This window comes from Rhineura floridana, chromosome 11 (genome assembly GCF_030035675.1).
Source record: "Rhineura floridana isolate rRhiFlo1 chromosome 11, rRhiFlo1.hap2, whole genome shotgun sequence".
NCBI classification, from domain to species: Eukaryota; Metazoa; Chordata; class Lepidosauria; order Squamata; family Rhineuridae; genus Rhineura; species Rhineura floridana.
In genome coordinates this window covers 70,653,548-70,679,543 of record NC_084490.1, presented here as the reverse complement: position 1 = coordinate 70,679,543, position 25,996 = coordinate 70,653,548, and the positions used below count along the sequence as shown (strand labels likewise).

Below are 25,996 nucleotides of genomic sequence, written 5' to 3'. Positions count from 1 at the left end.
GTACTACCCAGCCGCCAGCAACATAACCTTTCCACCCATGACGCTCCCATTGTCTCCTCTCACAGCACTGGATGAGCTCACCCTTCCTGCCTAAATCCATGAAGGGGGTGCATAGTTGCAGAGTGGAAGTAACACAATTGGCTGTGAGGCGGCTGGAGCTCTGCTGGGGCTGTGTCTTTTTCTGGTCAGCCCAGCCCAGCTACTTGGCCGCTTTTCCCTCCCTTCTTCCTTGCAGGGTCCTCTCCTTTCTTCCTCCTTCTCCACCCCCCCCCCCGCTGCCAGCCCTGCTTGCCTGTCATGTTGGCACCTGGAGGAGCCAGCAGTGAGTTCGGCAACTTGCTGCGCAAGTTCAGGTTGGTTTTCCTCGGAGAGCAGAATGGTCAGTGCACGGCTGAGGCTGGGGCAGGCGGCAGGTGAGGGCATGGAGGGTGGGAGGTCTCTGGAGCAACAGGAAGCTACATGGAAGCAGGATTACTCCCGGGGTGGTGTTCGTGTTGTGCTCTCAAATGCATACGGTTCCTCATAGAATTATATAAGCAAAATCAGGTAAGATATCTCCCCCCCAAGTCAACACCTGTGTAAAACCTCATGCCCACAAATAGGATTTCAGGTATCCTATCTTTCCTGGGTGGGCAGCAGATGAGGCTCAGTGTGTGTGTGTTTGTGATGTCATTCTAGGGAATTTTGTGAGAAATCCTGAAACAAGTTCAAAACTAAAGGCACCGCAGCTGCATGTTAGTTAAGGGTGCTAAACGCTTCTCTTCCCCAGTCCCAGACATAACACTGCTGCACCACCACCTACTAGCCGCCTTCCTCCTGAACTAGATTATTTGGGCTGAACAGGAAGGTGTGCACTGCAAGCTCTTTTGAACAGAAGTGATTCAGCTTGTATGCATAGTGGCTGCATAGCTTAAAACTACCCAACATACATTCTATATCTGGTAATTTTCTGCCAGGCAGCCACTACACATGCAATCTGGATCATTCCCATTCTAGAGTGCCTACACTGCAGATCTTCCTGCCAAACACAGTGTGCAGGAGGAAGCCAGCCCAGATTGAAAACCTGCAGTAAAGGGACAAGGGAGTGGAGGCAGGAGAAGCTTTTACCAAGGCTTTTCTCCTCTCTGATGAAGGGGGAGCAGCGTTGGGCTGAAAAAGTCAGAAGGCATGTTTCTTCTTCCCTCCCAGCATGGTAGCTTCTTGAAAAGTAAGAGAAATCCCTTTTCTTGCTGGGGGGGGGAGGTGAGGAGAAGGGGGGTAGAAAAGAAGCCAATGCACTTGTTGCACTGAAATAAAAATATCGAAACAAGTTAGATGTGGAACCAGATTTAAGGTTGAAACTTACATCGCTTCAACCAGACTTCCAATCTCTGATAGCTGCAAAACAGCACCTGCCTTCCCATTAACTCAGTTATACCATGGATGTATGAGCCTGATTTTAAGAACCTGTCAACAGTTAAATCATTGGGTCACTTGAACGCTCTTGGGCTGCATTCACGGTACATTTATTCCACTATTATTCCACTTGAAACAGTCATGGCTTCCCCCAGAGTATGTAGTTTCTTAAGGGTGGTGAGAGTTGTTACGAGACCCTTGTTCCCCTCACAGATTACAATTCCCAGAGTTTCCTGGGAGGAGGGTTGGAATGTTAAACCACTCAGAGAACTGTAGCTCTCTGAGAACAGGAGTCTCCTCTCAGCACCCTTCATAAACTACACTTCCCAGGCTTCTTTGGGGGAAACCATGATTATTTAAGTGGAATAATAACGGAATAAATGTATGGTGTGAATGTGGCCTGGTTTCACTCTTCACATTGTGAGTTTCAGAAGTAATCTGAGCAGATTCATTTTGGGAGGGGCCTGTTCTGGAGTCCCTCTGTGTGCGCGCGCATGTGCTCACACGCACGTGGGGATCCCTGGGGGTGGGTGTTGGGGGTGGATGTGTGTGTTTTGGGAGCTCTGCAATGTGTGTGTGCATGTTTTGGGAGTGTGTGTGTGTGGATGTGTATAGGGTTGGTGCGTGAAGCCCCTAGTTACCTAGTAAGTTGACTATCCTTCAACATTTGTTAGAAGTTGTTTATATTCTGTAATCTGCCCTGGCACTTTCTGGTGAAGGGCAGATAATAAATATAATCAAATAAATATCATCATATTTGTTGTTGAGATGAATAACAAAATGACATTACTTAACACTTCATTGTGTATTATTTTCAATTAACAAAGACTAAAATTACAACAATTAGCATGTGGGGGTCACAAAATTTTTTGAGTTTACAAAGTGGGTCCCGTACTCATAAAAGTTGGGAAACACTGATCTAGATGATGAACAGTACCCATAATTAAAACAGCATGAAATTACTTAACATCTAGACAGTGATACACAACCGATGAAATATGCTATACATCAGAAAAGACCTGTGTAAACAGAAGGGTTTTAAGCAGGCATTTGAAACAAAGTACTGATGGTGCTTACTTAACATTAATAGGCAAGACGTTCCACAACCTAGGCACAGACACACTAAATAAATGTATTTCTTGTAGAAGCAAGGTGAACATCATGTGGCACTACTCTCCAGCTGACAGTTACAATCAGGCAGTATATATGGGACAAATAAGATGGTCCCAAGCTGTGCTGAACCCCCCACACACATGGGGCTCTGCTTGCCAGCACTCCCCCTTCCTTGCTTTCCTCCCCATGGGTTGCCAGTACTCCCATCCCTCTCCATGCACACCGGTCACCATTGTTCTTGCCCCCACGGGTCACCTGCACTCTCCTGCCCCCTCCCTTCCATGGCTCTCCAGCACTCCCCTGCCCCCTCCCTTCCATGGCTCTCCAGCACTCCCCCTCCCTCCCACACTGGTCACTAGCCCTCCCCCTCCCTCCCACATGGGTCACCAGCCCTCCCCCTCCCTCTCACATGGGTCACCAGCCCTCCCCCTCCCTCTCACATGGGTCACCAGCCCTCCCCTCTCCCTCCCCTCAGTGGTCACCAGCCTACCCACCTCCTTCCTCTCCATGGGTCACCAACCCGCTCTCCCAGCTCCCCAGTCCCCCCTGCCCCTCATGGGTCACCAGCCTTCCCCTCTCCCTCACTCACTCCCCCCATGGATCATCCCCTCTCCTGTCCTGTCCTCTCCCCTTCCCTCATGTCCCCTTCTCCCACCCACCAACCTACCGAATGCCCAAGGGCCAGGCCCAGCCAGCACAACCACCACTGCCAGGCACCTTGCTTGCCTCTGCCTCCTCTCTTTCTCTTGCTTGCCGTGGGGTGTCTTCTTCAATGCAGCTGCAGGGTGCCTCAGGAGCTGCCACTGCTGCCGCCGCCACCACCACTGGGTGCGTCGTGTGCTACCACCACCAAGCACCTTGAGTGCTGCCCCCTCACCTTGCTTCACCTTGCAGCGTGTAGGCACATGCCTGCGCAGAATCATTCACAGGTAGCGTGATGCTTAGAAAAATATTATATTTTTCTAAGCATCACGCTACGAATGATTCTGCGCAGGCATGTGCCTACATGCTGCAAGGTGAAGCAAGGTGAAGGGGCATATAATTGTTATACTAGTATGGTAGATATTATTATTTACAAGTATACCTGGGGAGATGAGATGTAATGGATGAAAATGGTTCTGGATTACAAGAACAATACAATAATTATTTATTTATTTTTATTATTTGATTTATATCCTGCCCTTCCTCCCAGCAGGAGCCCAGGGTGGCAATAATTCATATGAAGACATATGAAGTAGTGCCAGAAATATAAAAAAAAAGTTAAATATTTATTGCCATCAGAGGTGAGGACATCATGATAAAGATTTTCTTATTTAGTTTTAGCTCATTTTCAAATATTAATATACCACCAAAGCAGTGTGTGTGTGGCCCTTCCCAGTAAGCATTAGCAGGACTACCCGTCTAATGTATAACTATGGGACCTTTCAAAGCTGTTTACTTCCAAGACGTTGAAACGGCATTCCTATCAGATGCTGCTGAGCAATGATTTCTACTTTTCTGTACAACAAATGCCATCTCTTTGCTCATATTTGAGACCAAAATTTTCAGCTCTTCCTGTCTTAGAATCATAGAATCCTAGAGTTGGAAGGGGCCTTGTAGGCCATCGAGTCGAACCCCCTGCTCACCGCAGGAAATCCACAGCTAGAGCATCTCCCGCAGATAGCTATCCAGCCTCTGCTTGAAGACATCCAGCGAAGGGGATCCCACCTAGGGTTGCCATATTCCAGTTCCACAAATCTGGGCAGGTTAATTTGCATATTATGTAAAGTATTTGCATATTATGCAAATTATTTGCATAGTATTTGCATATTATGGAAATGTTTGCATATTAATATTTGGATTGTCCAGTTGTTTTGTTTTTGTGCCTAGGAATTACCACCAAAAGCTGGGGAAAGATGTGAGAAATCTTTTTTTTAAAAGCAACATTTTCAGCCTTAAATGCCTAGACTCTGGTTTCCAACACTATGGAGTATTTATTGATTGATTAAGAGAATTTATATCCTGCCCTTTTGCTGTTAAAAACAGAGCTCAGCACAGCTTACAAATATAATAAAAACAATAAAAATACACAATCAATATAAAAACATAATAAAAACACAAAATAGCAACAAACATAAAGTAAGTCAGGGCAGCAGTATGGTTAACCTTATACGATATATTTCAAATATGTGGTGGGTGGAGAAAAACAAGAAGCCAAAATGTTAGGAAAAGGAGTCTTTCACACCACATGCTCAGTTCTAAATACTGTAGCAGCAAGTTTTACAAGTTCCTCCAGTATTCCACTGGTGCAGACACTCAGACATTGAAAGTATCTGTATGTTTCTTAGGTTTTATAAAAGCAGAGCTTTGCTTAACTCAACATTTCTTCTCCCTTTGATCAACCACATCTACACAGGTTCCACCTCCATACTCAAAATGAAACTGGGCCTGGAAGTGTACAACATACCTTGCTAATTAGATTATCAATGCCAGGATGTCTGTCTTATCGACTGCTCTCCTGCTCCCCCCCCCCCGGGCATCATGAGAGACCCAGTCCTGGGCTCAGAAACAAAATAAATATCTGGTCCTCTTCAAAGTATTGATAAGCCTCTTGTTTTAATTGAAATAATAATTATAAATTCTTGTTCTTATCACTAATGGGAGTTAATTATCTTGCATATGCTGCTGTTGCTTCTATGGCTGTAACGGAGTGAAGTTAAAGATAAGTGAAATGCAAATAGGAAAAAAAAACACAGAAGGCAGTAACACTTTCCTAAATGCAATACCATACCAACCACAACAAGATTCCTACAAGTAAGGCAAAAAACTAAGCATCTCACAGCCAGTCAGGATTCCTAACCAAAAACCAAAAATATGATAAATGAAGAAATATTTATATAAGCATGACTATCAAATGTATGTATTATTTACACAAACTGTAAAGATATTTATAGTGCAATCCTAGGTTTATTTATTCAGAAGCAAGTCCCAGTGTATTCAGTGGGGCTTACTTAAACAGGGACAGAAATGCAACCTCAAGTGATAAGCAACTTCATTCACACAACCCAAAATTCCGAATCATGCCACTTTACACTGTTTTGCAACTGTTTATACTTGTTTTTATGGTTATTGGATTTTAAATGGCTTTATTTCTTGTTGTGAGCTGCCTTGGTTTCCAACCCTACCTCACAGGGGTGTTGGAAAGACTCCATACACACACATGCACACACTGCAGATGTATAAATACATACAGCCCATATAATAGTTTATTGTCAAACCAGTTGGTCATTGCAGAAAAATCAGTATTAGTTTAAAAAAAATCAGTATTACTTTCCTACAGAATAAAAACTGTAATACCTAAGTAAACCCTGCCTACTTGCTTTAAAATAGGACTGGAGAAGGGGGCAGAAAGAGTTAGAACACAAACACAATTCTTTTTTTCATTCACTCCAAAGTCCCATTGATTTTCAGCACATTCATAACCATGTCTACTCAAAAGTAAGTCCTATTGAATTCAATGGGATTTACTCTGGGCATATGGGATTAGCATTGCTTTTACAAAAAGCAAGCATTGGGAATGTTTTCAAAACGCTGCCCAAGATCTGACTCCTGCACACAAGAGGAAAAAAAACTGAAATGTATATACTTACCCAATTTATGAGATTTTCAGATAAACAGGGGGTGAAACCACCATTTTGTTTTCTAGACACTGCCTCAGGTCAGTGAAACTGAAACACAATCCCTGATTGGCTGCAATCCTGAATGGGCGGGGTTAAAGCTAGGAAGTGCTGTAGTACTGTATACAGTACTGTTTAAAGAAAGATTTAACAGTTGGGGGGCAGCTGACGTTTTTATGCATATCTCAAGAACCGGACCACCTAGAAACTTAATTTTTTTTAAATTAAAGCTGAGAATCCGGGCCACCTAAGGGGCTAGCCGGGCGCCGGGTGGCATGCATAGAATCCGGGTAAAACCCAGCTAACCAGGGAATATGGCAACCTTAATCCCACCACCTCCCTAGGCAGTCGGTTCCATTGCCGAACTGCCCTTACTGTCAAGAAGTTCCTTCTAATGTCCAATCTGAATCTACGCTCCTGAAACTTAAAACCATTAGACCTAGTCCTACCCTCTGGGGCAGCAGAGAACAAATCTGTACCCTCCTCTATGTGACAGCCCTTCAGGTACTTAAAGAGTGTAATCATGTCACCCCTCAGCCTTCTCTTCACCAGACGGAACATGCCAAGTTCCTTCAACCTTTCCTCATAAGACTTGTTCTCCATACCGGCTATCATCCTCGTCGCCCTCTTCTGGACCCGCTCTAACTTGTCTATATCTTTCCCAGAGCTTGGAAAAGTTACTTTTTTTGAACTACAACTCCCATCAGCCCAATCCAGTGGCCATGCTGGCTGGGGCTGATGGGAGTTGTAGTTCAAAAAAGTAACTTTTCCAAGCTCTGAATTTCCCAAAATGAGGCGCCCAGAACTGAACGCAGTATTCCAGATGAGGCCTGACTAATGCAGAATATAGTGGGACTATTATCTTGACCTACTGAATTTTTTTTTTTAGCTTTGTGAAATACGTCATCTTTTTCTGTTTTGATAGCTCGCATTTTTTACAAAGCCTTGTATATTAAGAATATCAGAAGAGCCCTCTTGGATCAAGCCAAAGGTCCATCTAATCCAATATTCTATTCTTACAGCGGCCATATTATGACAGGGCTTTCTATTATTAAAATTTGGATTACAGAAATATGGAGAGATTTTGTGGGATCCTTGCATAAATAAGGAAGAAAGAATGGCTTGGATGAAACAGATGGAAAGTGGAAGTGTTGAATTTAAAAACAAAGTATGTTCCTTTCCTGCATACTTTTTCATAACCAAATGGAGATTATTTGTTTGGTATAGTAAAGAGATAAAAAACAAAATAAAAAACCCAACTTGGAAGAATGTACTTTCAAAGTACTTTTATGTTTATTGGAGTCTCTGTTCTCAAAAATGGCTCTTCAAAATCACCAGCTCAATCTGTTCAGCTCCTGAAATGTGCTCCATTGCAGAGTGTGGGTTGCTAAACTTTGCCCCTTAATGTTAACAGTGGTTGCCAATACAATATGAACAAGATCACATTTCCTAAGAATCCTTTGTTCAAAAATAACTTTTGGTTTCTAGATCTTTAGTGTTTTCTCTTTTTACAAATTGTTGCTAGACTCCCCAACCTCAATTCTCAAATAAAAACCCTGTTGAAATTGCATATATCCACTCTTAAGCTTACTGTTCTCTTCTTAACCTGTAAAATACTGAAAAGACCAGGACTTGAATGTGAGGCCCATTGAGTTATCTGGTAATATCTGATATTGCAGAGTTGCTTATGCTAGTAGGGTGCACACCTTATCAATAACTTAGATGGAAGATGACTAGGAGCTCCACAGATGTAGAAGCAGGAACATAGATTAAATATTTTTAAATTACCTATGTCATTTGTCCCAGAGCATGGTCTACCAACTTGCTACATAGAAATAGCAATTGTGGTGGCTCTGTACTGGGAGTGTGTCAACTCTCTGGTTAATATATTTGGGGTCCATTTCCCCCAAACTCTGAGCAACTGACACATAATGGTTTTGAGTAAATCCATGCTGCCTTTTGCATGCTGCTGTGAGAGTACATAGGAACATAACAGGAGCCCCTGTTGGATTGGTTAAGGGTTCATCTAGTTTGGCATCCTCTTTCTAACAGTTATCAGCCAGATATTTCTGGGAATTATGTAATCAGGGCATGATGGCATTACTCCCCCACCCCATCTAGCAACTGAGATTCAGATACTTCGGATCTAACTCTGGAGGTTCCATTTGCTGTCATGGCTAACAGCTCTTGATAGACTTATTCTCTGTAAGATTAAATGAATGACTTTGAGAGCATTTCCAGCAATCACAGTGGCATGCAATGTGCTGACTACTTTATGTCCCACCCAGTCTCTATCCCTAGTGTGATATTCCCACTTGCTTAAAAAACCTCAATTAACTTTACTAGTCCTACCCTCTGGGGCAGCAGACAACAAATCTGTACCCTCCTCTATGTGACAGCCCTTCAGGTACTTAAAGAGTGCAATCATGTCACCCCTCAGCCTTCTCTTCACCAGACTGAACATGCCAAGTTCCTTCAACTTTTCCTCATAAGACTTGTTCTCCATACCGGCTATCATCCTCGTCGCCCTCTTCTGAACCCACTCCAACTTGTCTATATCTTTCTTAAAATGAGGCGCCCAGAACTGAACGCAGTATTCCAGATGAGGCCTGACTAATGCAGAATATAGTGGGACTATTACTTCCTCGACCTGGAAACTATAGCTCTGTTTATGCATCCCAAAACCGCGTTTGCCTTTTTTGCCGCAGCATCACACTGCTGGGTCATGTTCAACTTGTGATCCACTACAATTCCAAGGTCTTTCTCACACGCACTACTGCTAAGCCGGGTATTTCCCATCCTGTACCCGTGCATTTTGTTTTTGTGGCCTAAATGCAGAATCCTGCATTTGTCTTTATTGAATGTCATTTTATTAATTTCAGCCCAATTTCCTAGTCTATCCAGGTCCCTTTGGGTTTTATTCCTGTCTTCCATTGTGTTAGCTATCCCTCCCAGTTTCGTATCATCCGCAAACTTCATAAGGCTTCCCTCCACCCCCTCATCTAAGTCATTGATAAAAATGTTGAAGAGTATTGGCCCCAGGACAGAACCCTGTGGCACTCCACTCGAAACCTCCTTCCAGTCCGAAGCAGCGCCACCGACAACCACTCTTTGAGTACGGTTTTCCAACCAGTTGTGAATCCACCTGACAGTATTTCCATGTAGTCCACATTTGACCAGTTTGCTAATCAAAAGGTTGTGGGGGACTTTGTCAAACGCTTTGCTGAAATCTAGATAGATGACATCTACAGCATTTCCACCATCTACTAGGCTAGTGACCCGATCAAAAAAAGAGATGAGATTAGTTTGACAGGATTTTTTTTGACAAACCCATGCTGGCTCCTACTAATTACAGCATTGTCATCTAGATAGTTGCCAATGGACTCTTTTATTATCCGTTCTAATATCTTTCCCAGCATTGAAGTCAGACTGACTGGCCTGTAATTCCCCGGATCTTCTTTTTTACCCTTTTTAAAGAGCGGGATGTTTGCCCGTCTGCAATCCTCCGGCACCTCTCCCGTTCTCCAGGATTTCTCAAAGATGATGGCAAGAGGTTCCGAGAGTACATCTGCAAGTTCCTTCAATACTCTGGGATGCAGTTCATCAGGCCCTGGAGATTTGAACTCATTTAGGTTAACTAGGTATTTCCTGACTATCTCCTTATCAATCTTGAACTGCAATCCCGACCCCTTACTGAGATTGCTACCGATGCAAGGTTGCACACTGTTCCCTTTTTGGGAGAAAACGGAGGCAAAATAGGTGTTGAGCAGTTCTGCCTTTTCCTTGTTATCTGTCAACATTTTGCCATCCTCATTGAGCAGCAGTTCCACAGTTTCCTTGGTCTTTCTCTTGCTTCGAACATATCCGAAAAACCCCTTTTTGTTGTTCCTCGCTTCCCTCGCCGGCCTCAGCTCATTCTGGGTTTTAGCTTTCCTTACGCTATTCCTGCAAGCCCGAGCCGCTCGTCGGTACTCTTCCTTGGTGATGCGTCCTTCCTTCCATTCTTTATACATGCTCTTTTTTACTTTTATCTCCTCCACCAGTCTTCCATGTAGCCACATTGGCTTTTTCCAATGTCTTCCATTTTTCTTTCTCTTTGGAATTGTTTGCTATTGCGCTTTTTGTAATACGTTCTTCATGAACTCCCACGCTTCTTGGGCTCCTTTTTTCTTTAGTCTATCTAGCCACGGGATCCTACCCATCATTTCCCTGAGCTTGCTAAAATCAGCTTTCCTGAAATCCAAGGTCCATGGTTGACTATATTCTTCTTTGGCTTTCCCCAGAATCACAAATTCCAGCATTACTTGGTCACTTTCCCCCAAGGTACCGACCGCTTTAATTCCCGTGACCAATTCGTCCGTGTTAGTTAATATCAGGTCCAGGATGGCCGATCCCCTTGTTCCTTCTTCTACTTTTTGAAAGAGGAAATTATCAGCAAGGCCTATCAAGAATTTGTTGGAGGCTTTGTGCTTCACAGAGTTTGTCTCCCAGCAGATATCTGGGTAGTTGAAGTCCCCCATCACTACTACTTCTTGCCTCCTTGAGATTTCAGAGATTTGTTTGAGAAAGGCCTCGTCTACCACCTCTTCTTGGCCAGGGGGTCTGTAGTAGACACCTACTACCATGTCGGTTTTATTTGTTTCTCCATTTATTTTTACCCAAATGGTCTCTACCGGACCCCTTTGTTCGCTCTCTTGGATTTCCATAGAGGTGTATTTGTCTTTGACGTATAACACTACTCCCCCTCCTTTTCTGTTGCTTCTATTCTTTCTGTAGAGTTTATATCCTTGAATGGCTATATTCCAATCATGGGAGTCATCCCACCAAGTCTCTGTTATCCCTATGAAGTCATATTTGCCTTGATGCACTAAGACTTCAAGCTCCCCTTGCTTGTTTCCCAAGCTCCGCGCATTGGTATATAGACACCAGAAGTCTCTTTTGTCCCGATTGGATTCCTCCGTTAATATACCGTGAGCTTTGCCATGCATTCCTTTCTCTCTCCCAGTGTTTCCTGTACCCTTCAAATCCTTGCGTTTACAACCCGCTGTCTTTGGATCGGTCTTTAAGCTATCATCTCCATCCCCCAAAGGCTTTAGTTTAAAGCCCTCTTGATGAGTTTTGCCATACTTCTGCCAAAGAGATTCTTCCCAGTCCTCGTGAGGTGCAGCCCATCTCTTGCCAACAGTCCCTCCTCCAAGAAGCTTAGACCATGGTCCCAGAATCCAAACCTCTCCTAGACATGTCATTACCTGCTTGCAGTTCCAGGAGAAATAAGTGGAATTGCCAGCTGTGTGTATCCCCAGAAAGTGTAATATGCATAAAGGCAAAACCACATACATTCGGTTTAGTAATATATCGCAAATACAAGCAAACAACAATACTGTACAGGAATTAATCTCATATAAGTGGTTTGCTAGAGCGTCTCGGCCACCCACAACCATAGAGACTGGTGGTCTACCTTCCTAGACATGGCATGTCGTTACTTGCAGTTCTGGAGAAATAAGTGGAATCGCCAGCCGTGTGTATCTCCAGAAACTTTAATATGCATAAAGGCAGAAAAGCATACAGTCAGTTTTGTGAAATATCACAAATACAAGCAAACAAAAGTACAGGAATTATTGGCATATAAGTGGTTTGCATGTTTCTTTTATCAGAGGGAACACCGCAAAGCCTGTGCTGGGTGCTTCAGTGCAGATTGACACAGCAGCGCATGGGGATGGTTGCCCGCATTTCCTACCCGAGCCCAGAGCGGCCACCCGCCAGGGGGGCCTGTTTGTGTCCCTCAGGGGCAGCATTCCTGCTGCCAAGCTGTATGACGCTCCAGGGCTGAACCCTGCAGTGAATGAGCCCAGGGGTTATGGGGGGATTCGCTCGGCGATTACAAGCGCTGATCCCTTGCACAATCCCCCTGGATGGTCAGGGGCACCTAGAGACACCCCCCCCGGCCGGCCCCGCTCCCGAGTGGCAAGCGGCAAGGAAGGCGGCAGCAGCTTCCACAGGGACGCCCTGGGCTTTGCTGGAGGCTCAGTGGGTGGGAAATCATGGTGTTGGATGGTGTGAGAGGCATCGGCATCCCCCAGCAGTCCAGGGCAACCTGCTGGCGGCCCTCTCCATCCTCAGCCCTGCCGGGGTGGGCAGCGTCGGCATGGGCTTGCTGAACGTCAGTCTGCCCCAACTGCAACCAACAGCAAATTCAAATTTCGCGCTCTTGCGTCCAAGTGCCTGCGCATTAGTGTGCTTGGGTGCAATGAGGGGAGAGGACATGTCATATTTTGCAGACCAATTGCCTCACAGGGGTGGGAATGAGGTGGGGCTTTGGGAAAAACTGAAAATAATGTGTTTAATGTGTGGGTGCAAAAACAGCGGATTTCTTTACATTGAAAAAAGCAAAAAAACAGCAGAAGTGGGGACTATCCAAGCACAACGCGAATAGGGAAAATGTGGATTATCTAGGTGAGTTTGGACGAGCCCTATGTCCAGTCTTTATTGAGCATTTGTTCTGATTTGTGTGCAGGGTGGTTATACAACAATGAGCATTTATCCTACATTCATTGTGATTTGCTTGCAGGTTGTTTATACATCTTGCTGTTAGTCATTTGTGCATTCCACTCTTTTCAATGATTTTCCTTGTCACTTTCCAAACTGCAAAAAGTCTGGAATTTTTTTAAAAATGGATTTGTTGTGCTAGGGCAATAGAGCTCTAAACTACTTCAGTTGTGCAAACCTAAAGTTTCCATATGCACTTGATTTTTTCTGATGGAAATTCAGTCAGTGTGGAAACGCCCTTAAAATATTTCCTAGGTTTAAACAAAGCTTTTAAAGAAACGTTTTTGTTCACTTTTGTTTGATTGCCAGTCAATCCCAATCCATAGCTGTTTGTATTTCATAATGTTATGGCTTTTTCATTCCAGTTTGCCGTGGCTTGTGAAGTTTTTGTAATTGTTTTGGTTTTGCCTTGTGGAGCACATGGATGCCTCTTACAAAACCGTTAAGTTTTCTTTGTTTATGGTATTTTACTTAACTTCAAGAAGCCATCAGGTTTATCTGTTTTTGCAGTTAAATTTAGCTTTCACATGCAGTGTAAGCATCTTTTAGTATGTGTATGTAGTTATTTTGTAAAATGTGTGTCTGTGTGAGACTGAGACGCTAAGCAGGGGCCAAGGGGACTTGTGTGAGTGTGTAAACAAACTTCAGGCAAAGCGCTGTGTTCTCCTCACCTGCATATCACCTGTAATTACACCCCTGTAAAGGAAGCCAATCCATACTCTGTAATGCTTGATCCACCCACACAGTACGGAACTCTTTTGCTAATCATTTTGGTTCCATCCCTCTTCCTCCTCCTCCTCTGTCTGACTAATTTCTGTTTTCCCTGTGCAGCACTACAGTGACTGTGAGGAAGGCTGTTTGCCTGAGGCAACATAATTGTATATAACATTTATTGTTTGTTAAGCTCATGGTTACCATCAGCACCCCTCACTGAGAAGTTCAAAGGAAAGGTATACATATTAAAGCACCTCAGATCAGATGTAACGCAGACAAAGGTTATGAAAAGTAACTTATAAAAAGTAGGACTGAGTTTTTTGGAAAACACGAACTAATTTTAGATTATTTTTTTAAATCCCGTGAACACTCAACAGTGGTCACATGAAGAATTGTTGCTTGGTTTAGGCATCACAGCAGCAAAATATGGATGAATTCAATACTAAGTTTGAAGATAACAAATTTCTCTGACATCCCTACATGTCACCCAGAATGTCTCAGTCTAATGAAGCTCCCCACCCTGGCCCTTTCTCAGAGCAAGTCAGGGAGGAAAAGTAGCATATATTGCATTGAGCATTTATTGAAAATCAAATGACTACTCTGTGCATTTTCCTACTCTGCTGCTTTATCTTCTCTTTTCTTCTTTCCTTCTTACTTTTTTTTAACTGATAGAAAATTTTGTATATAATTTTAGTGTATTTTTATGATCATGTTCTCTAAAATATGAGTGATTATGTAACTTTTTATTTCATCTGAGTTTATATAGATGCTGTTCTGGTTCAGTTTCATTGACATTCGTATTTATTACATTGCAATTGATATATCTTACTTTGTGTTTAGTATTTTACTTATTTATTGTAAACCACCCAGGCAACTTTGTTATGGGGCGGTATACAAATGTTGTAAATAAACAAATCATATATAGTTTGATTTTAATTTGAACTAGTGCTGAAAATCTTCATGTTTCTTAGTAATAAACTTGCCAAGGTTTTTTGGAAACTTGTAATTGTCTTTAAGTTAAGACATACACATAGGCCAAGGGTCACTGCCCTGTTGCCCATGAGTGCCATGGCACCCATGAAGGCCTTCAGTGGCACCCCCAGCAAATAGTCCAGAAACTGACTTTTCATTTTTGTTTTAAGTAAATCTCTGACCTAGCAAGAAGGTTATGGAGCAAAATGTACAGGACCCTTCTAAACCATTTCTGTGATATGAGCCAGCTAGGCAGCTCCTGCCCGTCAGTGCTATTAGCCAATTAGTGAAGACAGAGCTGTGATTGATACCTGAACTGTTTGGACACCAGACAACAGGAATCCTTAAGGTCCTAAAGAGCTGGTGTTTTGTCCTCCATTTTAGTGCACTTTTCTGGCTTCTTTTTATCTAGTCCTTGGACTCTCCATAGTTTGCCCTTCCTTTTTCCCTATAAACCAGGATGCATGTTTCCTGGTGTGGGTTCATCTGAGATCAAGTAGTGCCTATAAATTATTTTCTGCAAATAATACTATACAATATGTGTGGATGAATGTTAAAAAATCTCATTCCCTGAAAAGGCAAATGTGAAAACTTTGCAAAGAGGATTAGGCATGTCTTTTGCTTTGCAGGAGCTAAAATTCAGGGACTTGTTAAGAATTCACTGTATAGTTAATTTACAGTACAATGATATATATGTCTACTCAGAAGTAAGTCTCCTTGTGTTTAATGGGGCTTCCTTCCAGGTAAATAGGTACAGGATGGCAGTCTAGGCTTTGGTTTAGGGTTGACATTGGGGAAGAATAGGGTTCTTGTGCCTTTAACAGCTGTACGGCAAGCAGAAATTTAATAAGTCAAGCATTTTCTAGTAAGGAAATACAATTATATGAAAAGCTTCACTATGACTACTGTCTAATTTTGTGTTATGCCACAGCCCCCAGGGCAGCCATTTTGTGACTAGTTCCCTCAGCACTCTCTCAAAATTTGAAATGTACTCTCTGGTCCAGAAAGATTGGCGACCTCTGACAATAGTCTAAATACAATGTCTTCACTCCTGAAAACCTGAAAAGAAGGAATGGATCTCTTTAAAATTTGATTTATTTCTAAATGAACAAAATTTAATTGACTAATGCTTTCTGAAAGTTTTTCCAGATCCATATTGTTTTAAATGAAAGCTAATTTTTGCATTTTATCCTGTATGTCCAACATAGTCCTTAAATAAAAGAGAGTAAGCCCCATTAAATTCAGCTGGAATTATTCTGAATAGGCTTATGATTTTACTATAAGATATCCTTGAAACATCCTATGCCTGCTAACACAGAAGTTAGTCTCACTGTGTTCTGTGGAACTTACTTCTAGGTAAATGTGGTTTGGATTGCAGCTTAATGACAGCCCATCCAAAACGCACTTTTAGTTGGTGTTGATTTCAATGGGAGAATTATTAATATGCTTAATTTATTATTACATCACTAAAAATCAGAAGAATCATAGAGATATTAACATTTCTGATGTGTGTGTGCATATTTTCTTCTGTCAACATGACAAGCACTTGGAGAAATAATTACAGTAGGGCCCCACTCATACGGCGGGTTATGTTCTGGACCCCCGCCGAAAAATGAAAACCGCTGAAAAGCGGAACTCATTGAATAGAATGTCACGCGATGCCCAAAAACCTCTGTAAAAGCGGAACAAGCGTCGTATGAGTGGGGCTTTAGTCTAATTGCATCTAATTGAGACCACCGCATTAGCGAAGCGCTGTAAAGCGGGGCCCTACTTTATCAGTGTTAAGACTTAGGGTGAAGTCTAGCTGTTAAAATCAATAGGAGATTTTAAATTGACTACAGCGTACCTTAAGTGGTTCCGTTAAATCTTTTATCAAGGAGTGCATTTCATATTCTCACTCAGTATTTCTGCATGCATATGAAGTTTATGGATGTTTTCTGTAGCAGATGGTGTGGTGGGACAGAGACGGTTACCTGACCTCCGAGGTGAATCGCTGCTGCTAACCGGGAGAGGCAGGGAGGGCAGTGCAGTGCAGAGGCACTGGCAGGAGTGCTAGATTGACTGTGCTGGTAGATTTGCACCACATCAACCTCCCCCTACCAGTAAGCAGCAGCAATTCATTTGCCAGAAGGTCAAGTAAACGTGTCTGCCCTACCAAACCTCCGCTACTGGATATTTCTAAAAATTAAGTGCAAGTTAAGCACATGCTATATTGAAAACAATGCAATTTAAAAGTGCTTAACTTTGGGTGCAAACTATCTTAACTATAAAGAATAGGACCCCACTGCTCTGGGTCAAACCCATGTGGATTTATAGACACTGTCAAAGAATTCTACAAGATTGATGAGGTAGGAATACTCTTTGCAGAAGCTATGCAGATTCTTCTCAGCATGACTTGTTTTTCTCTTTGTTTAATTCTGTTTTCTGCAATTTTACTTGACACAGATGTTAGGTGAATGGGTCTGTAATTTCCTGACTAATTTTTAGAAGTTGGTTTTATACAATATAAAGATGCTCAAGGATTATGTTTGGTTTTTAAACAGATCAACCTGACTTCCCAGATAGCAGACCGGAATACATTTATTCCTTTGATTTTGGTTTTCTCCTAATTTTGCAATACAGTTGTCAACTCAAAAAAAATACCAAAATTATTATAAAGAAGTGCATTTTAGATTAAAATGTGTAAAATTATATATTTTATGGTAAAATGCATACAAAATGCCTATTTGCGGATAAAATGCATACAAAAATAATGCAAATTTCTGTGGAGTCTTTTAGTGTAGATTTATTCCAGAATAGGACAAGATGGACTTTAGAATTAGCACATGTGAAGCTGATACAGAGCAGATCAAGACCAGCCCATCCATCCCTAATGCAGTTGGCTCTTCCCAATCCTCTGTTAAGGACAAGCTGAAGATCATTTTTAACAGTATCAATATTTCAAATTTGATGTCTTTAAGAATGCATAAGGTGTATGCCATGCATACCCAGTGACATGTTAATTTGTATTTTGTCAGTTTAGCTCTAGAACTTCATCTCTTTTTCACTCTGTTTGATGAAATTCTTCAGATGCCCACCCCAAAATGACTGGTTCAGGCTTGAATATCTGCCTAACATCTTCTGCAGTGATCTAAAGAATTATTTATGTATTTATTTATTAAATTTATACCCTGCCTTATGGCCAAAAGGCCCTCAAGGCGGCTTACAAAAGAAAACTAACATAACCATACATCAATAGAACATAATACATCAATAAAATAATACAATTCTTGAAATTAAATAACAATTCTTAAAATTAGATAAAGAATTCATTTAGCTTCTCTGTATTCTCCCTATCATGTTTTAAAATCCACTCACTCCTTTGTCATCTTGCAGTCTGACTGCCTCTATCTCTGGTTTCTTGCTGTTTAAAGAAATATAGAATTGTTTGTGTTAAATTCTTTTAGCAGTCATTCCCTCATTTTTCCCTGCTTGCATTTTTGTCAACTTGCATTTGTGTTGTCAGAATTTGCTCTACTTTTTATTTTCCTTAGTTTGATGCAACAGCTTTTGTGGGTTTTATAGCTTCCTTGGCCCTGCTCGTTAGCCATGCTGGCATCTTCATCTCTTTTTTATCTGCTGTTTGTTCTAGCTGAACTTCTATTACTATTGGTTGAACATTCAACCTTCCTGAAAAGATCTGACCCTTCTTACTCTAATTTTCAGCTTTTTGTTAACTGATCACCTAATTTTTGAGAAATTTCCTTTTTAAAAATTAAATTATGATCGTATCTATTTTCTGGGCAACTTTTCACATCCATACATAGAGATCAGGAATACCATGGTCTGAATGATCCTGACTTTGGTGTTCAGTGATACATCTTTGCATTTGAGGACCTTTTCTAGTTCTCTCACAGCTTCCCTCCCCAGTCCTAGCCTTCTTCTGATTTCTTGACTATTGTCTCCATTTTCGTTAATGACTGTGCCGAGGTATTGATAATCCTTGACAAGTTCAATGTCCTCTTGTCAACTTTAAAGTTACATAAAAACTTCTGTTGTCATTACTTTAGTCTTCTTGACGTTCAGCTGTAGTCCTGCTTTTGTGCTTTCCTCTTTAACTGAAACTGAACCCCGAAAAGACCGAGGTACTGCTCGTGGGGGACAAGAGTAGGTTGGGAACCGTTGACCTGAAGTTCAATGGGGTGAGTTTACCCCTAAAGGACCAGGTCCGCAGCCTCAGGGTTGTACTTGATTCCAAGCTGTCCATGGAGGCTCAGATTTCGGCTGTGAGCCGGGCAACTTGGTACCAACTACACCTTATACGTAGGCTGCAACCCTACCTTCCTGTTCATCAGCTCCCACTGGTAGTACATGCCCTGGTCACCTCTCGATTAGATTACTGTAATGCGCTCTACGTGGGGTTACCCTTGAAAACAGTCCGGAAACTACAACTTATTCAAAATGCGGCGGCTCGATTACTCACAAACAGTCGTCGCCGGGACCACATCACGCCAGTGTTGTTCGATCTACACTGGCTTCCAGTTGTTTTCCGGGCCCAATTCAAGGTGTTGGTTTTAACCTTTAAATCCCTACACGGTCTCGGCCCAGTTTATCTAAAGGAGCGCCTACAACGCCACCAATCATGCTGCCTGACAAGATCGGCCACACAAGGCCTTCTCTCAGTCCCGCCAACCAAAGCAGCTAGGTTGGCGGGCACTAGAGAGAAGGCCTTTTCAGTGGCGGCCCCCACCCTCTGGAACTCCCTCCCACAAGATCTTCGGCACATCTCTTCCCTGAATATGTTCCGCAAGGCCTTAAAGACCTGGCTTTTTCAGCAGGCTTTCGGGACTTCTGGGGAGGCTTAATATTCTTCTGTTTTAAATGCCTCCTATTATGTATTGTTTGCTCTTATAATTTATATATTTCACTGTATTTTGTATTGTATTTTGCCATATTTATTGTATGTACGTCGCCTAGAGTGGCCATTGGCCAGATAGGCGACACATAAATTAAATTTATTATTATTTATTATAACTTTCATCAGCATTCGTTTCAAATCATTACTGGTTTCTGCTAGTAGTATGGTATCATCTGCATATCTTAAATTATTGATGTTTCTCCCTCCAATTTTCACACCTCCTTCATCTTTGTCCAATCCCGCTTTCCGTATGATATGTTCTGTGTACAGATTAAACAAATAGGGTGATAAAATACAACCCAGTCTCACACCCTTTCCGATGGGGAACCAATCGGTTTCTCCATATTCTGTCCTTGCAGTACCCTCTTGTCCAGAGTATAGGTTGCACATCAGGACAATCAGATGCTGTGGCACCCCCATTGCTTTTAAAGCATTCCATAGTTTTTCATGATCTACACAGTCAAAGGCTTTGCTATAGTCTATAAAGCACAGGGTGATTTTCTTCTGAAATTCCTTGCTCCGTTCCATTATCCAACGTATGTTTGCGATATGATCTCTGGTGCCTCTTCCCTTTCTAAATCCAGCTTGGACATCTGGCATTTCTCGCTCCATATATGGTAAGAGCCTTTGTTGTAGAATCTTGAGCATTACTTTACTTGCATGGGATATTAAGGCAAAAGTTCGGTAATTACTGCATTCTGTGGGATCCCCTTTCTTTGGAATTGGGATATATATTGAAAGCTTCCAGTCTGTGGGCCATTGTTTAGTTTTCCATATTTCTTGACAAATTTTTGTCAACATTTGGACAGATTCAGTCTCAATAGCTTATATCACTGTTATCTGTATTAAAAGTACAACCATTATTGTTTCAATGTATGCTATTTCTGAAGCATTCCATTTATTTCTGGTCAGTATAACAGAATCCCTCATTTTTATTCAAATTCAATGAATCCTATGTGAGATACAGTTCACATTACCAGTTTAGGAGTGTCATGGCAATAGTTTTAGCACATGGAAATGTGTAATTTTGCCATAGGAAATTTGGTCTCACTGTGCAAAAGAAAGGGGGGAGGGGATTACTTCATGGTGATAAAATTCTGAAAAACAGAGTAGTACTAGCTATGTGTAATGTATCTCAAAAGAGTAAAGAATGGTATTTAACTGGGTTTTGCCATGTTTTCTCTAGGCAATTTACAGCTTTCACATGATGTTTCTAGCATGGAAAATGTAGTTCTGGAACTGGCAGAAATAGAGGATACTATCTCTCTTAGCAGCTGCTTTGCCTCAGAGGACACCACAGAAGATTCAGGTGTTATAAGTTTCCCCTCTGATATTTTATCACTGGGTTCTCAAAGTGACAGTATGAAGTCAAGAGACAAGTCCACCCATGACCAGGAGACCTTGACTGAAATGAATTCCATGTTTGTTGCACAATCACGTTCTGTAAAGAATACTTCCTCCAACAGTGATGAATCTGGAAACATTTACCAAAGGTAAGTCTTGTTTGTGAGGCAATTTGGAGGAGTGACCTCTGTTTAAGCTAGTGTTTTGCAAGCTAACCTTTTGTTGCTGTATCTGAAGCCAGTATCAAACTCAAACCTAAGGCCTCATCCTAATGAAAACATTTGATGCCAAAGAGCCTACTATATGTTTGTAGCAATTTTTGGTAATTCTCACTGTTGTAGGATTCTGTTTTTCAGGTTATTCCTCAATAGCCCTAACCTTTCAAGTAAGTATGTATATTGTAATCCACTCTGAGGTGCCTTTTTAGTAATGAAGAGAGGGCTATGAATATTTTTAATAAATAAATAAATAATATTTTAGTTATTTTTGCTGCATTAGTTACACTGGGGACATTCTGCTTTTTTCCCTGTAGCTTTCCATATTTATTTTCCTACCATAACTAATGTTCATTTGCATTGTGCAAATCTTATCTCTGAAGCTTAAGTAAAAGAAAACTGCCAGATCAAAAGCAGGTTCTGAGGCGATGGGGGAAGGCTTCTTTATATTTTTACATTCTTCCGGAACCAAGATTAGTACCCTTAACATGCCGGTGTATTTTCTATCTCAAACACTGTGATATTGAAGTAAAATAGATAGCAAGAAAGGAAATTAAATTTGAAACAGGCTGTGGAAAGTCTTACTATCATTTTTATAGGCAGCCATATATCATGTAGCCAAAATAATGTAAGTATGATCTTCATAATGTTGCATAGGATCTACATAAAAAGTGAAAATTTGAGACAAATTTAGATGTTCATGCTCAGAAGATTTTTGCTAAAACTGGTGAAATGTCTTACCAGGGTTACACATTTGGAACTCTCAGAAAACATTCATGAGATAATTAATTAAGGTGTGTCATTTGCCTTGCACCAACTCCTGTTACATCCCTCCACTGGAAAAAGTGTCCACATTTTACTGTTCTCAGTTTCCTGCTACTTAACCAATTCCTGATCCACAAGAGGACCTCTCCTCTTATTCCATGACTGCTAAGCTTACTCAGGAGTCTTTCCTGAGGTACCTTGTCGAAAGCTTTTTGAAAGTCCAAGTACACTATGTTAACTGAATCATCTCTATCTATATGCTTGTTGACGCTGTCAAAGAACTCTAATAAGTTAGTGAAACAAGACTTACCCTTGCAGAAGCATATGCTTGGTTATTTTATCTTCGACAATACTTATCACCAATTTTCCCAGAACAGACATGATACTAACTGACCTTTGAGTACTTTGAATACTGTAAAATGCACAATAGGGCATACATTACATGTTTTCTCATATCTAAGCACGTGACTCCCATCATTGAATATGGTGCTGCCTATAGAACACACAACCATTCTTCATTTTTGTGTTAGAAAATGTATATCCCACCCTTCAAATGGCCAGGGTAACTAACAGCAAATACTAATAAAATAACAACAGAGGTTAAAGACATGAAGAATAAATTTATTTTTTTAAAAAAGACACAGCAGGGGAAAGCAAGTAACATAAGGCTTTATCCATATAACAGCAGTCAGGAGGTCAAATGCCTGTCAGAATAAATGTCTTAATAAAGCAGCAAAAGTGTATTTGTAGAGGGTAGATGGATCTCCTGAAGCATGGTTCCATAAACACAGCCCTTTTCTGGTGTAGCCTTGGTCAAACGTGAGCCATGAAGAAGATCCTCCTCAGCAGGTCTTAAAGAACAAGCAATTTTAAGGAGCTTCAAAAAGATTGTATTAGTACACATTCTCAGATATACAAGCCTTATACAGTAGTGTAGTTGCAAATTCAGAAGTGCAGGGTCCCTGCATGTTAGTCATACACCCTTTTTTGCTGCTGGGTTGAGAATGAAATCTTTTGTTAAAGCCTTCTCCCATAACAACAGACATCCCTAGGAGCCAATAAGTATGAAAATGGAGAGTGTTCGCTACTGAGAACAGTCTTCTTAGTGCTGTCTCACCTCCGTTCACCCTGATTGGCTCCAATCAGCAGGAAAGGACCAGGAAGCATGTTAGAAGACTCTTCTCAGTGGCAACACACTCCCCTTTCATGCTGTTTGGCTTGTAGGATGCTGGAGATGTAAAGGCCCTGCTCCCAAAAATGTAAGGGGTCTAAGAGACCCTGGATGACTACATCCCTGGCCTTAAACTTATAGACTCATCTGAAAATTACAGCCAAATCTTAATAAAGCCCACTTTTATTTGCAGTAACATTGCAGTATTCATAACATTTACTTATAAAATATTGTAGTGTGGAGTGCTCCTCTTTGAGTTTCCAATCACTCTACTCCATTCCATCCTCCCTACTTTTCTGTCTGTCCACCTAGTAGTCAGCATTCCTTGCCTACTGGGCACGGACAGTCCTTATTGGGATGTTTTGGGGTTTCCTCCCTTAAGGGTTTTTTTTTTTGTACTAGTGCAAATTTGGGGCTCCCTCAAGCCTGCTGATACCTTCCTCTTGTGCATGCAAGTTGCCATTTTAGCTACATAAGGATAAGCATTTGGAGAATTAGTATATATTATGGTGCTATTATGATGTAATATGCTCATCAATATGAATTATCTCTCACATAGTGTTTTCTTTCCTTACATGTCCTCATTTTTCCATCTGATATTCCTTGTCACTACTTGCTATGTTAAAAGCAATTTAAGTTGTAGGTTCTTTGGCCCATGGATTGGCCAGTATTTAATAACTTGCAGTGTATCATGTACACATGCTGTCTTTTCTCTCTAAAGTGGCTTAAAGAGTAATAACCATCATCCCTGCAATAGCAATATTGGGAGGTGATGGCTAAGTAGCCAAAATGGGGCCACTTGGAAACAAGAGGCATGTATTAGCATACATGAGAAGACAGACCAATGAGGAGTGAGCAGACTCAGTAGAATGCTGAATATCTATACGGGGGATGGACTGGAAAACTGGGGTGGTGTAGGAATGGAACAGAGTACTGGTTGGCTGGAACCCTGAGCAGGAGCATTCACACTACAGTATTTTGGTGCAGGTCCCCTTTGTGATATCTAATCATAAAAACTGGCAGTGTACACATTGCAAAATCAGCCTTTCCCCCAAAGCAGTATAGCACTGGAAAGCCTTTCTCTCAAAGCAATATAGCACTGCACATTTGCAAACAGCATCATAATAGTTAGAAAAGAAAGCACCATAGGTACATTATAAGAATTCCTACACCATTTTTAGAAGTCATGTCTTCTGATAACCAAGCCATGGTTTGGTAATCTAGAGTGCCCCATATGCTTACACACTCCTCCCCTACTCTGTTCCTCCTTCCCATTTAGATCCCTCTTCACTTTCAGTTTAGTGGTAACAAAGACTTATTGTGGTATTTTAAAGATTTATTATAGGATAATGTGTAAACATTGTGCATCTGATGATGCCATAATTATTAGTTTTTAAGATGCATGAGACACCTTGTAAATTGAGGCTGACTCCTGAAAGGACAGAGGTGTCATGTGTCCTGAGTTCTCACAGCTGTGAGGTGGGCCTGTTCTGGGAGAAGGAGGTTCACAGCTTGGGGCTGCTCCTGGATCCAACACTGTCACTGGAGGCTCAGGTGGCCTCGGTAGCGACGAGTGCCTGTTTCCAGCTCTGGCTGGTTTGCCAGCTACATAGCCCCTTTTGGACAGAATGACTTGGTCACTGTTCTCTATGTTTTGGTAAATCACAGAATGGATTGTTGCAATGTGCTGTACGTGGGACTGCCCTTGAAGATGATTAGAAACTGCAATTAGTCCAAAATGCAGTGGCCAGATTACTTGCTGCCATTCCATTTAGATCTCCTATAACCCGTTTTAGGATATCTGCATTGGTTGTCAGTTCATTTCTGGGCCCAATTTAAGGTGCTCATGTTAGTGTTTAAAGCCCTAAACAAATTAAGCTCCAGATATCTGAAAGACTGTCTCCTTCTCTACGGACCTTCTCAAGTGTTAAGATCAGCAGAGAGGGCCCTCTTGGTACTTGTGCCACCCTCAGAAGCTCAGGTGGTGGCAGCCCAGGAGAGGGCATTCTCTGTTGCAGACCCTAAGTTGGGTAACTCCCTCCCCACAGAGGTGCATCTGGCAATACAATTTTCGGCAAATGCTGAAAACACACCATTTTACTCTGGCCTTTGACAACTGAAATGTGTGTTTTCAGGACCAACCCCATTTTGTGATTGTAAATTGTTTTAAAGGATGTAGTTTAGATTCTTGTAACCCACTCTGGGACCTCAGGGTGAAGGGTGGATCTGGGCCTTCTTCACCATCCTAATCACCACACAGTAGTCATGGTTATGATGTTTTACTCATGCCCAATCAGCTTCACAGCACATCTTTCGCCACTTGCACTCTAGCCATCATTCAGCTTGTTTCATTGCCTTTAGCTCACTGGTGTGCCAAGTGCAAATCGGGCTCCACAATGCCAGAGAGGGGACTCAGGAGCGACCATGTCAAGAGTCAGACGCCCCTCTTTGTTCCACAGTGTGACAAGGGCTTCAACAGGGTCACCTACTCTATCTACTGGGAACTTCCCCAGGGCATTCATCTTAATCTGTCCACCATCTCAGCAGGGGAGGATTGGAGCCGTAAGTCTAAACTTCACTAGGAAGTGGTCTGACCATGACAATAGGGTGACATCCCCCCTATCTCCAGACCACCCCTTCCTCCATCTGGAGCAAAAACCAAGTCAAGGGTGTGCCCTGCTTTATGCGTCGGGCCAGTGACAACTTGAGACAGCCCCATGGTCATCAAGGAGGCCATGAAGTCCCAAGCTGGAACACTAGAGGCAGCTTCAGCATGGGCTTTAAAATCACCCAGGACTATTGTTCTGGGCTCCTCCAATACCACAGGCAAGACAGTGTCCACCAGCTCGATCAGAGAACTTGCCAGGCAGCATGGTGGATACCACACCAGCAATAACCCTAGTTTAGTGTCTCCTTGGCCCAACACCAGGTGCAGGCCCTTACAGGTAGCTCCATGACACAGTTGTTTTCTGGTGGAAGAGACAGAAGTTCTGTAGACCACAGCAACCATCTCTGCAGCCTGTGTTGGTGTTGTACCTGTCTCTGTGTTGCACCTGTGTTGGTGTTGCAGACAAAACTGTATCAGATCAACTCCTTCTAGCTCACACACCCAGGTCTCGGTAATGCACCCCAAACCAGCATCCTCATCCATGATCAAATCATGGATGAGTGTGGTCTTATTGTGTACAACAGCACACACAGGCCAGTG

The 25,996-nt window shown here is 42.1% G+C and overlaps 1 protein-coding gene across 8 annotated transcripts in view; it reads left to right on the top strand.

Annotated features, from left to right (window-relative positions):
- The window catches only part of COBL (cordon-bleu WH2 repeat protein), a 267,077-nt gene that overhangs the window by 196,731 nt on the left and 44,350 nt on the right, over positions 1–25,996 (top strand). For all 8 annotated transcript variants that reach the window (XM_061590022.1, XM_061590027.1, XM_061590024.1 and 5 more), the window contains one exon: positions 20,480–20,786. In XM_061590022.1, the coding sequence (XP_061446006.1) occupies positions 20,480–20,786 (307 nt within the window). The remainder of the gene's footprint in view (positions 1–20,479; positions 20,787–25,996) is intronic.